This window comes from Gavialis gangeticus, unplaced genomic scaffold, assembly GCF_001723915.1.
Source record: "Gavialis gangeticus isolate Ggan-Ray unplaced genomic scaffold, GavGan_comp1, whole genome shotgun sequence".
NCBI lineage: Eukaryota > Metazoa > Chordata > Crocodylia > Gavialidae > Gavialis > Gavialis gangeticus.
The window spans coordinates 11,888,778-11,900,858 of NW_017729018.1; the positions used below are offsets into that span (position 1 = coordinate 11,888,778).

Genomic DNA, 12,081 nt, shown 5'->3' on the forward strand with positions numbered 1-12,081 from the left:
CCCCCCCCCTTCCTCCGCCGTCCCTTTGCATTGCTGTACGCGGTGAGTACAGGACTGCGGCCTGCCCCAGAAGTGGCTGCCTTTAGAGCGACACGCGGGAGTGCTGCGATGTGCCTGTGTGATACTCCGGGGGGGTATTTAAAAAGCTTGTGAGACTTTTAATAGCAGCAGTTAAAGTGGCGATATCAATCTTTGTTTCGTATTTCTCACTTCTGTGGTTTAGTTGCTTTTTCACAGTCAGGCACAATTTTTTTTTTTTGTTGTTTTTCGTCGTCTTTCTCTCCACTCAAAATGCTCAGTAATGTGGACTTTTCCCTCTGAACTCGTTGGCTTTAATTGCAAACTGATTATCCACTTCATCACGTAATTAGTTTGCTTTATATTGTGGGTGACTCCTTGCTGGCTCAAAAGGACCTAATTTTTATGACTCTGCCAGCAGAGCTGGGCAGATGGCTGAGCTTTCTTTTGAAACGCGGGGGCGGTGGGTGCCCACGCAGTGGGCACGAGTGGGACCCGAGGGCTGGACTCCTGGGTTTGCCCTCTGGCCAGCCCTTTGCCCCCTTGAGTGGGGGTGGGGCAGCATGTGCTCCCTTTCTACCTCGGTTTCCATATCTGGGAAATGGAGATAATGTCTCGCTAGCTGGGCAGCTGGTTAGTTTTATAACCTCTCTGGGGACCAGGCTGTATTGACAGAGGACCCTGCTCCCTGCCCGGGACTCGGAGCTAGTCTCATAAGTGGGTTGTCAGCCTTAATTTTTGTAAAATGCTTGACAGTCCTGGACACTTTTTCTCTCGTATCTGGTGCAGAGGGAGGGGTGGGGGGGCATAAGGGCAGTGATGACCAAGGACACAGGGCAGCAGCGACCTGTGTGCAACCGCCCTTTCCCGTCTTGTGCATCCCAACTTGGTGCTGCTTCTTAATTAGCAAGTACCCCGAGCTGTGACACTCCCAGTGTCCTGGACAGATCTTGCACGAGCGTCCCGTGCAAATCTCAGCTGGTTTTCCCCTTGCCCTTGAGGAGGGTAAAACTAGAAGTGTAAAGGGGGGTTGGGGGATCCACAAGTGCTTGCAAATCCCAGGATTTTAGGGGTGGCAGGGATCAAATGCTTCTGGTTCTGAGCACTTTGGGCTGCTGCTCCAAGCCGGACAGCCCAAGCCGGAGATTGCGGCTGTTGTCTCTGCTCTGGTTCAGCCTCTGATGATAACAGGTTCTGGAAGGGAGGAAATGGAGCTGGCGGGTGGAAGGCCCTGCTGGGGAAGCGATGGGTACGTGCATTTAAACATGCAACTGTGCAGCTGAGCTCTCCCTGCTGCATCAGGGGTGGTGGGAGGCTGGCTCCCCCCTGGCCTGGCCTCTCTGACTTTTGCCTTATTTTAATTTTTTTTTTTTCTTTAACGGCAGCACCCTCCACCCCCACTTCCCCAGGCTTGTTTCGAGCATTGTTGATCTTCTGCTTCTTCTCTGAATGTGAGCAGGGTAAACCGAAGCCTGGTTCTTGTTGGGTCCAGTTACAGATGTGCACGCGACACGTCATCTCTGCCCGTCCCTGGACACGTCACCAAACCCAGCTTATTTTTAGCCCTTTTTTTTGTTGTTTTTTTTTGTTTTTTTTTAACAGTCGTCACTCTCTTCCGAGCACCTGTCCTCATGGGAGGTGGATGACGAAGGCTCGGCATGCTCTTCCTCTAGCACTTCTCGCCCTATATTGAAAGTGGGCTCCACCCAGCACAAAATCCCTCTGGTGCTGGCTCCTGTGGTAGTGGGAAAGAGGGGGCCGGTTTCTCTATCTTGCCACCTCCCCAGGAGCGTGCAAGAGAAGTGGCCGAGGTCGCACGGTGAGTTGGTAGCGAAGCCGTCAGAGTCCCAGCTCACTGATTCAAAATGCTAGACCCTGTGGTTTTTAATTGGCTCCCAAGGAAGCTAATTAGGCTTCTGCTTCCCCCCCTGCATAACATGGGGAAGGCTTCTTGCAAGCAACCCCCGGATCCTGATCTGCTTTAAGACCCACTCTGTGGATCGGTTGGGGCAGGGGAACCCCCTGATCTTTGCACAGGGCTTGTTCCCGTGTGTCCACAGAGGAAATAATTCATCTGTAGAGGTCAGTGGGCAGCTGCTGCCGACACCCTTGTCTCTTCAGTGTTGGGGTGGGGAAGGAGACCACCAGCCTGGCTGCCAGGTAGACTCGAGCAGCCTGGGGGAGCCGCCTGGTCCACCCCAGAGCTTCTCGGGGTTCAGGCGCGTGAGGCGCTTGAAACAATAGCACAGCCGCCCAAACCCACATGCAAGAGCGCTTGCTCGTGCCGACTCCAAACAGCTCTTGGCCCACGCCAGCCTAAACCCCAGCTGCACTCGCTCTTTATTAGAAGGCATTTGTTGTATCGGGAGTTGTCCCCACCTCTTGCTGACCCAGCCCCCTGGTGAGCGATGGCTTAATTCAGCCTTCTTTGCATTGCCAGAAAGTGTTAAGCTGAAACTCATCTTGCAGAAAAAACAAAAAAAACAAAAAACAGTGCCAGTTTCTGATTGGTTCATGGGCCAGTTTGGGGACTCATAGCAAGACGGAGCCAACCACCAGAGAGGTGACTCGCAAGCTTGCGGCGAGCTGAGTGACGCGTGCTCCGGTTCCTCTCTGTCTATGAATGAATCTCACTGCTGCTTGTAAAGGAAGGGGGCGGATGGGTGCACGGAGCCCATGCTTGCATATGCCGGGAGGATCTGTCAGAAAGCATTCGTGCTCTTGCCGCGGTCAATTCGGTTGCAGCTGGTAGCACGCAGCGCTGTCCTGACCTTGTGCCTGGCAGCCTTTGCCGGGAGCGGGGGCCCCAGTGCGTCGGGCCCTGCACACGCCGATAAGAGGCCCATCCCTGCGTCCAAAGAGCTTATGAGCAAACTAGACAAGGAGATTAACAAGGGGACGGAGCAGAGGGCAGGGGGATGTGCCCAAGGTCCCTCCGCCGGTCAGGAGCAGCGATGAGAAGAGAGAGCCCAGGTCTTGTGAATCTTTCTGTTGGCTGGATCCTGGCAAGCGGGGCTAGCATGGGCCAGTGCAGCTGGGGTCTTGGCTGCTGCGTCCCATTTGCAAACATGTCAGGCTGGAATATGGGTCGCTGCCCCAAAACACGTACACTCTCAGCATAAGACGACCCTCTGCGTGCATGCAAATGGAGAGAGGCCAGGCATAAACTGCACCTGCGCTGTTGGAGGGAGGTCGTAGCTACGGTGGTTCAGAAAACGTGCGAGAAGCTGGGATTTGGGCGGGCCGCCTCTTATCCCAGTCGCGCAGTTGGTCCGATAGACAGACACGTGGACCGGTGTAGCTTGTCTTGGGTGCATTTGGGGCAGGGGCTTTCCATGGATGTAGCTATAGCAGTGGGGGCCCTGCGCTGTTGGAAAGCCGTACGGGTCCGAGAAGGTGCTTTTTGCCCAGAAGGGAGGAGGAATAAGCTGGCCTGTTGGTGGAAGGCATCTCGGAGGGCTTGCATGGGTGTCGCTGGGCCCTGCTCTGCTTTCCAGGCTTTCCCCAGCCCTTCGGGGGGGGAAAGAGGAAGAGCTGCCATTGTCTCTCCTAGGGAATGACTGTCCCTTGGAAACCTGCTTTTGTCTTCCCCTCTGCCTACAGCATCGTTAAAGAGCAAACGTCCCAACGTCAGGCACGGCCTCAAGGTCTTTCCCAGCCCTGCCGCTGGCTCAGCCCTTTCATGGGTCTGCCTCCCCTGTCCTCTTGCTCTCATTGCTTTGCACTCTGTAGCAGCTCAGCTGAGACGCTGCCCACTGCCAGGGTCCCGTAAGATCCCGGATCTCCAGCTCTGGACAAGCCCCTGCGGTCTGGCTCCGGGAACGAGGCTTGAGGCTTTCAGGGTTTTAACTTTATTCTCTTTGCCACCGACATTGCGTGGGCTGCGCAAGGAGACTTCAGTTCTTCCAGTGATCCGGGCAATTGGGTCTGGACGCATCTCTGTTCAGGCCACAGACTCGAGCTGGCAGGGACTCAGGGCTTCTTGCTCCTGCTAGTACCAGGTTAGGGCTAGCTTCCCCCCTGCACCTAGTTAGACTGTTTAGTGGTCTAGTTGGATCAGCACGATGCAGTTTTAGAGATGCTTATGTCGGCATGGCTTATTTCCCCATACCTCACCGCACCGCTGTATTGATAGGGCGGCATCCCCGTTGGGGGGCCGCATCGCATTAGCCACAGGGCCAGCTTCTGAGCACTCAGCACAAAAGCCAAGCTGTGCATACGGGAGAGCTTTGCCCTTCATCTGGACCGTGCAAAGTTCAACAGCGCCCCCCCCCCCCCACAGCTTGGGGAAAGTCTCCTGCAAACCGTGCGGGTTATCACGAACAGCTCCATGCATACACTTGGACCTTCAAGTGTATGCATGCCCTCGGCCAAGACCCCACGTGTGGACAAGACCTGTTGGTTGTTAAAAACTTTCTGTATGGGTTCATGCTTCTACAAATTGCAGCTGTGCCCTATCCCGGGGACTTCGGTTTCCACAACTACACACCTCGGCAATGAGGGGTGCAGTCCCGGAGCGCTGTATTTCTTCCAGAAGTTGGTTATCCTGGCGCAGCCGTACGTTCAGTGACCTGGCTCCTTTGCAAAGAGGGGGTGAGGGGATGGGGACGAGGTACATGGCCTTATTCGACAAGCAAATACAGCTCGTGTGACATGAGCTACATCCACGCTAAGGTGTTTGGGCTGGTAGGATGTACTGGTATTCCCCTGCCTGTCAAGATGCAGCGTAATACGGGTACATCCCCAGAGCGTTTCTTGTGTACATCTGGCCTTAAGCCAACAGAGAGGGTCTTCAAGGGGCTTTAATAAACCGGATTTAGCACCCCTTGAACGCTGGCCTGGGCCTGAGGCCCGATTCCACTAATTCCTGTCCCCTTACGGAGATCGGTCGGTCATAAGGCGATGGCTTCCTTTGCACGGAAGCTGTGCTTCTCGCTGCCAGGAGTGAAAGTGCTCGTGTTGCACTGTCGTGAATGCAGAAGGGGCTGGAATGAGGTTCCTTGTTCTACCTCTGCCCCCCTTCCCCGGCTCTCGCCTGCCCTACAAGTGCAGTTTAAAGCCGCATGGCTTCATCCCTGTCCCAACCCCCTTTCTTCCCCGTGCCTAGTGCATGTAAATTTGCAAAGCCCACGCTGCAAGAGAGCCTGCAGGGTGTGGCTGGGGCTGGGAGGATTGCTGAAAGCCAAGCCTGGAGGCTGCGTGGGGAGGCAGGTGCAAAGCCAGGCTGGCTCCGAGCCCTGGTCATGCAGCCTGGCTGGGTGGGGGGAGCAGGTTAACGCTTTTCCCAGAGCAGGGCCCCTGTCCCGTGAGATCCCCTTGAAAGCATAAACAGCATCACCTCTGCTGCTGGAGCCAGCAAGGCTTTGCCCAAGGGCATCCTCTCCACCCCACCGAGGACGTGGGAGACCTAGGTCACCTTGTGCCCAGTCCAGTGCCTTCCTCCACATCTCTGGACAGTGGCATGCCACTTTGCTGCTCTGGATCCATCTCCTTCTCCCTTGTTAAACCTCAGCCCAGCTGGGCCCTCAGCGTTGGTTTGCAGGTCTGGATCAGGTCCTGGTGGGATCGGGGTCCCTGGGGTCACAGCCTTTTCAGGCAGGTGGCAGGGGTCTCTTACTAGACATGGGCCATTGCTTTTGCTTAAGCTTCCCTCCAGCAGCTCAGCAGGAATGCTGCCAGGATCCCATAAGATCCCGTATCTCCAGCTCTGGATGTGGCCTAGCCGGCTCCAAGCCAGCAACCTTGGGGCTTTCAGGTTTCTAACTTCTTGCTTTCTGCCGCCGACTTGCAGCTAAGTCAGACCGGCCGGCCTCTGCGCCGTGCCACAGGGCTGGGTTTGTAACAGGGCGGAGGGGGTGACTGGCTTTTCCAGCAGCCCCTTCTTCTGCCCTGCATGTGCGTGCCTTTGGCTGGGAGGAGCCGCAGGGGCCTGGGGAAAGGGTCATGTTGTAGGTGTGTATGTGTCGGAGGGGAGGAGGGAGTCCATTATCTGTGGGTCAGTGGCATGGGGCTGGGGGTGGGGCCGTGCGGGGACCAGTCCGTCCTGATCCGGGCTCTCGGATTGCACAGGCTTCAACCCAGGCAGGCTGGAGGCTTGCAGAACAGGCTGCCCCCACCCCCACCCCACCCCCAGCCCGGCAGGGCCCAGCCTGCCTCCTGCATTAACTGGGGATTAATGAGGCTCCTGGTTTAACCCTTGGCTTCCTGCAGGCTCTGAGAAGGTGGGTCCCGGGGACCGCGCTGACCCACGCTTTCTCTTCTCTTTCCCCTCGGGCAGGTTTGCGCAGGCACCTGGATGAAGCAGAAGCAGCCCAAGAGCAGTGACCCCCGACCGGCCGCAGCCCCGCGGGAGAAAGGCAGGCAGCCGGCCACTGGCGGAAGCTGGAGCTTGCAGCGCAGCTTGGGAAGTGCCTGTCCAGCCAAAGAGCCTGCGATGTGCAGGGCTGCAGCCTGAGCCAGCCCGACGGGGGCCTGGGTTGCAGGAAGGGGACTCGCTGCCGGGTCCCTGGAGAAAGGAAGAAGGGCCCAGCCTCTCCCCCCCCGCCTGCACTAGCGAAACCTCTTGGGACATCTGGCGCCTTGTGGCAGAGCAAGGCTTTGTGTAAAGCACTGGTCAGCACAGCAACGCCCCCAACCGAGGACATTGACTCCCCCAAACTGGACCCCCTCCTGGAGCCCCGGCCCTCCACCGCTGCCCCTCCGGGGCCTTGCTCCCTGGTAGGGCCCTGCTCTCCATCCCCCCCTCCTGCTGCACCCTGCCGGGCATCGTGCCCCAGTTCCCCCTCTGCTCCAGGGCATTGCACCCCGGGTGCATTGCCCGCCCCCTTCCCCAGGGAGCTGCCTCCAGCTGGCAGAGCCATGAAGCTGCAGGCCGTGATGGAGAACCTGCAGCGGCAACAGCGAGCCCGCCTGCAGCAGGAGCTGGAGGCACGGCAGCAACAGGAGCAGCCGCCGCGGCCACGCTCCACACCTCCGCCGCCGGTGCAGCCCCCGCCACCAGTCCCCGGGCACAACGCTGCCCTTGCTGCAGCGGCCTCGCCGCTGGCACGGAGCCGCAGCCAGGACCCAGCCCTCGCTGAGGAAAGCACAGAGCCGGAGAGTGCCCGGATGCAGCGGGCACAGATGGCTGCCCTGGCTGCCATGCGGGCTGCAGCCGCTGGCCTCAGCCACTCGTCCAGCCCAGGCGCATCGGATGAGAGCCAGGCCGAGGAGGAAGAGGAGGACGAGGAGGAGCGGGGCGAGGAGGACGAGGACGGTGACGGCGGGTACCAGCAGGACATGGGCTCTGAGGATGATGATGACCTGTGAGTACGGGGCATGAACTGATGGCTCTCACGGGACTGGCATCAGAGGCTAATGCAGCAGGGCATAGGCTAATGCAGGTGTGGGCAGCCTCAGTGTCACATGGCAGATCATGGAGGGGGCAGGAAGCAGAGCAGCCGATCAGGAAGGGGATCAGAGTGGGACTTGGAGTATGGGGCTAATTCTTGACAATCCTTAACTTGTAGCAGTAGTAGGCTCTTATCTTCGGTACCAGCCCCAGGATAAGGATGGGGCCAGGAGACTATGTGGAGCGTGGGCTGAGGGGAGAATAACACTGCTTAAATCCAGCTGCTTTGCCTACAGCTTGACCCTGGCGATGCAAACGAGCACAAACTCGTTCTTGGTTTGGGTGCTCGGAGCTGGGCCTCCGACGCAGATTTTGCATGAATGGAAACTATCTCGCTTGCATTTAAATGAGAGGATATTTTTAAAGTCATCGTCTCCTTGAAATGCACTGCCTGGCATTGGGGGCAGGGATCTGTGCCCTGAGCTCCCGGTAGGGATTGCTGGGCCGGCAGGGGCATGGAAGGGGTGCTGCAGCCTCCAGCCTGTCTGATCGTGGTGGCCTGATCCCGCACAAGAAGGGACGAACCTCAGCGTGTGCTCCTGGGGTCCTGCTGTATTTTCAACCCATTGGGGTGGAGAGTCTTTTCCAGCTCCTGCCTGTTCACTGGTGGGTTTTGCAGTGCAGCACTGCGGTCTCGGCGGTTGCTGGGACCCCAGCCCAGAGGCAGGACTTCCCCACCGAGGGGGGCTTTGTTTGGATAACACATTCGGGATGATCTCTGTGTGGGATTGAAGCCTGGCGGGGAACTCTGCTTGAGCCCTATACTGGGCCCAGTGCAGGACCAGAGCACCCAGGGGTACCAGCTGCATCAGAGCAGGGCACAGTGCTACACTTTCCACTCTGGGAGTTGAGGTAGGATCCAAGTTCAGCTTGGCTTTAAACTGCTCAAGGAGCAAGCTGCCCTATTGCCTCTCCCACTGGCAGCTGCCTGTCCACGCTCGCAGTGTACACAACAGCTGGAGAGAGGCAGTTGTTGTCCCTGAACACCTCTGTAACCCTGGATGCCATTGCCTTGCCCTTGGAGAGCAGTGAGGCCCCTCAGGGCAATTAAACCTCCCTTCCAATGAAACCCATATTCCTCAATTGACCAAATTGTGCTTTGCCATCCTAAAGCGGAAAGTGTTTGTCACTTCAAGCCTTTGCCTGGTGGGCTTGAGTTCAGGACTGTCCAGCCCATTGCTAGAGGGGCTCTCAAGGGGCTAGATTTCCATACCCACCTAGAATTACATCTGCGCTACAGCGCAGGCCAGTTGGATTCATTATGGTGTCTCTGGAGGCCAGTTTGCTCTGGGGAGATTTTAACACCCCATTCAAAACCCAGGGCTGGCTTCTGGATGGAGGTTTTGCAGCTGTCCCCAGGGAAACTCTTCTCAGACCAAGCAGGCGTTTGGCTCTGACTTGAGCTGGCTTCAGGCGCTCCAAAGGGGCTGCTCCTGCCAGTGATCCCTGTCTCCAATGACAAACCTGGTCTGGGCGGGTGGTGTCTGCCTGTTCAGAAGTTGGGGTGAGGAATATATTTTTTTTGCAGATGCATGAGAACTATGACAATTAGGATACTAACTAATGGTAGGGGTCTTGTCCGCTGCTCACCTCTCTCTGGCCATCCCCTAAGTCCCAGACAAGGTTAGCTGTTGTAACCGGCTCTGTTGGAGCATCTGGAAGCTGCAGCCTTCCTGGTGCTCCTGTACGGTGGAACTGAGAGCTTGTAGCATGAGACCTGTTGAGTCCCAATGTTACAATGCAGGTGGCTAAGAGCTCCCACCCCAAACACACACCCAGTGCAGATCAGGGCCCCACCATGTCCTGCCCTTAGTGCAAAATCGGAGCCCATCCCTGCCCTGAGGTGCTAAGCAGGGAATCATAAGTCCCATGCAGACTGGGAATGTGCCTTGCTGCTGCCCAGAGCTTGGAGCTGACGTGTGATTCACAAGATCAAGGCAATGGTTGAATGTTGCCGCTCTTGGTGGGTGCTCCAGGTATGGGCTGTTCCTCCGGGTACTTGCTGGACATAAAGCAGGTCCCCCATGCAATCGAGCTCCCCTGCTCACCCCCAAGGACGCCCGTGTCTCCTACAAGTGTTGGGTGGCTTAACATTAAGCCTCTTCCATTGTCAGGACCAACACTGGGGCCTTCTTCTAGCCCCTGGAAGAGGCGACCCCCCAGCAGAGCACTGCCTGGGGAGACAGCTCTTCCTGGAAGTGGCTTTGAGCCCGGGAAAGCTCCTTCCTGCCCCTGTCCCTGGCTTTCCCCCAGACAGGAGCCATCTCTCTCCAGTCGGGTATCAGGTAGCCAGGAGGAAGCTTGCTGGCAGGCTTTGATGGATGGTGGAGGTTTGGCAGAAGGCCTGGGGTGGGGGGAATGGAGCTGAGCAACCTCCTGACCCTGCAGTATGTCGGGAAGACAGGACGGACATGCATGCTTCCCTGCCCGTCTCCAACCAACGTACGAAAAGCTGGTGCCCTGAAATAGTAAGGAGAGCTGGCATCAGCCAGCTGGGGTCCAGCTAGCCCCTGTAGCTCCTCTTGCCTCTAGGCCAGCGCTAGCCACTTCATCTGGAGGGCATAGCTTCCTCTTGGGAAATTGGGAGGAATTGTCTCCCACTCCCCTCACTGTGAATTGGGGCCCTGCAGCCACTGGCACGTGGTGCGAATGGGGATTTCCTCCTGCCTGTTGCAGATCTACTCCCTTCCGGTGTCTCCTCCGGGTCCTGGCAGGCACTGTTGGAGGGGGTTCGCAGGGTTGGGATCGCTAAATCGGGGGACAGGGTTCTTGGCAGGCTTTGCTACGAGCTGCCCGGACCATGACGGCTTCTGTCCCCTTCCTTTTAGGAAGCGCAAATGGGATGAAGGCGACTTTGAGGAGGACTTGGGGGAGGAAGAGGATGAGGAGGAAGAGGAGGACGAGGAGGAGGAAGACGACTATGAGGAGGATGAAGAGATGGGGGAAGAAGGGCTCGGCTCAGCCGAGGCGGTGAGAGCGGGGCAGGGCTCCCTGCTCCTCCGCAAGCAGCAGGCCCCTCAGCAGTACCGGGGAGAGCCGCAGAGGTTGCCTGGGGGGCAGGACCGCCTCTCGTCGGGATTGAGCCATCAGGGGCACTCGCAGCTGCAGCAGCAGGCGCCAGACCACGGAGACTGGACCTACGAGGAGCAGTTCAAGCAAGTAGGTGCCCGGAGAGACGCGTGGTCCTTTGATCACCCGCTGGTTGCTCTGAATGCCCCTGCCGCCTCTGGGGTCTAATCCTCCGGGGTCGTCGAGGCGGGTCCGTCGCTCATCCGTGCCCCTGGGGGGAGGCGGTTCTCCTGGGTGTTCTGAATTGAGATGTCTCCGGAGGCGCTGGGCATGGGGTTGCGTCGCTGACTAAGCCCCAGGCATCACTGCATCCAAAGCTGCTCCGGGCAAGAGGCCACAATGTCCTTGTCCTTGCATGTGTGCCGGCAGTGAAGCTGGGGCAGGGTGGATCTGATGCCGCAGGGGGGCAGAAACACTGAGATGCGCTGACATGTGCCCAGATCAGTTAGGGGGCCCTGTCTTTCCCTGCCCTGTTGCTCTCTTGCATCCTTTGATTTTTGGCTGCTCTGCGGGGAGCTGTGCCATGGGTTGGAAGCAGGGTTTTGTCTTTCTGGTGACTGTGCCTGCAGGCTCTGGGCTGGCTCCTGGCACAGGAGAGGCTGGGCACCATGTTGGGGACAGCGTTGTATGGACGTGGTGGTGCCCCTGGAGGTGTATAGTACGTGGATCCCTCACCCTGCATGGACAGCTGCCCTCTTGGGGCTGAATGGGTCTCAGAGGGGCCTGGTTTTGCCTTGATTGCACAAAGAGCAGGGGAGGGGTCTTGTGGCCTCTCATTTCCGGATCAATATGCCTTTACCTGCATTGCTGAGGTCATTGAGCTTCTAACATCATGCACTGGTCTGGCCCCCCCCTCTGCAATGCTTGCTTTGCAAACCTGGAAGGAAACAGGTCTGTGCGCCCTGCCCGTCCAGCAGCACAGGACCTGGCAGTCCTGGTTGCTTCAAATCTATCTATTCCCTTGGGGTTCAAGTCTCTCTTCCTCGGTCTGAGAGCGAGGGGATCCTCATTGCCAAGTCTCCCTGCCTCTTGGCCTGCCTTCCCTTCCTGCTTGTATGAGCACGGACCTCTGACCAGGGCCCGGCTTGCTGCATTTGAGGGGTTTCGCGGTGACAGCTAAACGGTGCAGACTTGCCTGGTGAAATGAGCCTTTCTGAATGCGGCCAGGCCCCGCAGACCGCCTGGTCCGGGACAAACCGGAGCTTCAATGGCCAGGCGGGGAGAGAGCAGCCCAGAGCCGCCGTTTGCCTCCAGAACCGAGGCTGGAGGCTCCTGGAGAGTGAAACCCAGGAGAAAGCGAGTCTAACCCCTGCCCCCCACCCCTCTTCCTTTCCCTTCTGGCTCTGTGTTTGCCGAGCCTTGCTCTCTCCTTGCCTTTCTCCCCCTCTCCCGCTGATTGGTCCGCCCTGCGCATTGAATCAGTAAGCTGCTGGCTAATAGAAGGAAATGTGCTTAAAGCAGGACTCCCCAGGGGCACAGCCAGGCGCCTTTGATGTATGTGTTTAAGTACATCAGAGTTTAGGCTGGGGGAGGGGACGGGGAGCAAGCAGCAGCAGCAGATGGGGTCCAGATGGGGGGGGGGGGAGGGTTGTGTGTTGCTTTTG

At 57.9% G+C, this 12,081-nt stretch overlaps 1 protein-coding gene across 5 annotated transcripts in view; it reads left to right on the plus strand.

The window, feature by feature from the left end:
• ARID3A (AT-rich interaction domain 3A) overlaps positions 1-12,081 on the plus strand; it is a 69,420-nt gene that overhangs the window by 6,026 nt on the left and 51,313 nt on the right. For all 5 annotated transcript variants that reach the window (XM_019513524.1, XM_019513522.1, XM_019513521.1 and 2 more), the window contains exons 2-3: positions 6,296-7,322; positions 10,237-10,567. In XM_019513524.1, the coding sequence (XP_019369069.1) occupies positions 6,877-7,322; positions 10,237-10,567 (777 nt within the window). In that variant the 5' untranslated portion in view covers positions 6,296-6,876. The remainder of the gene's footprint in view (positions 1-6,295; positions 7,323-10,236; positions 10,568-12,081) is intronic.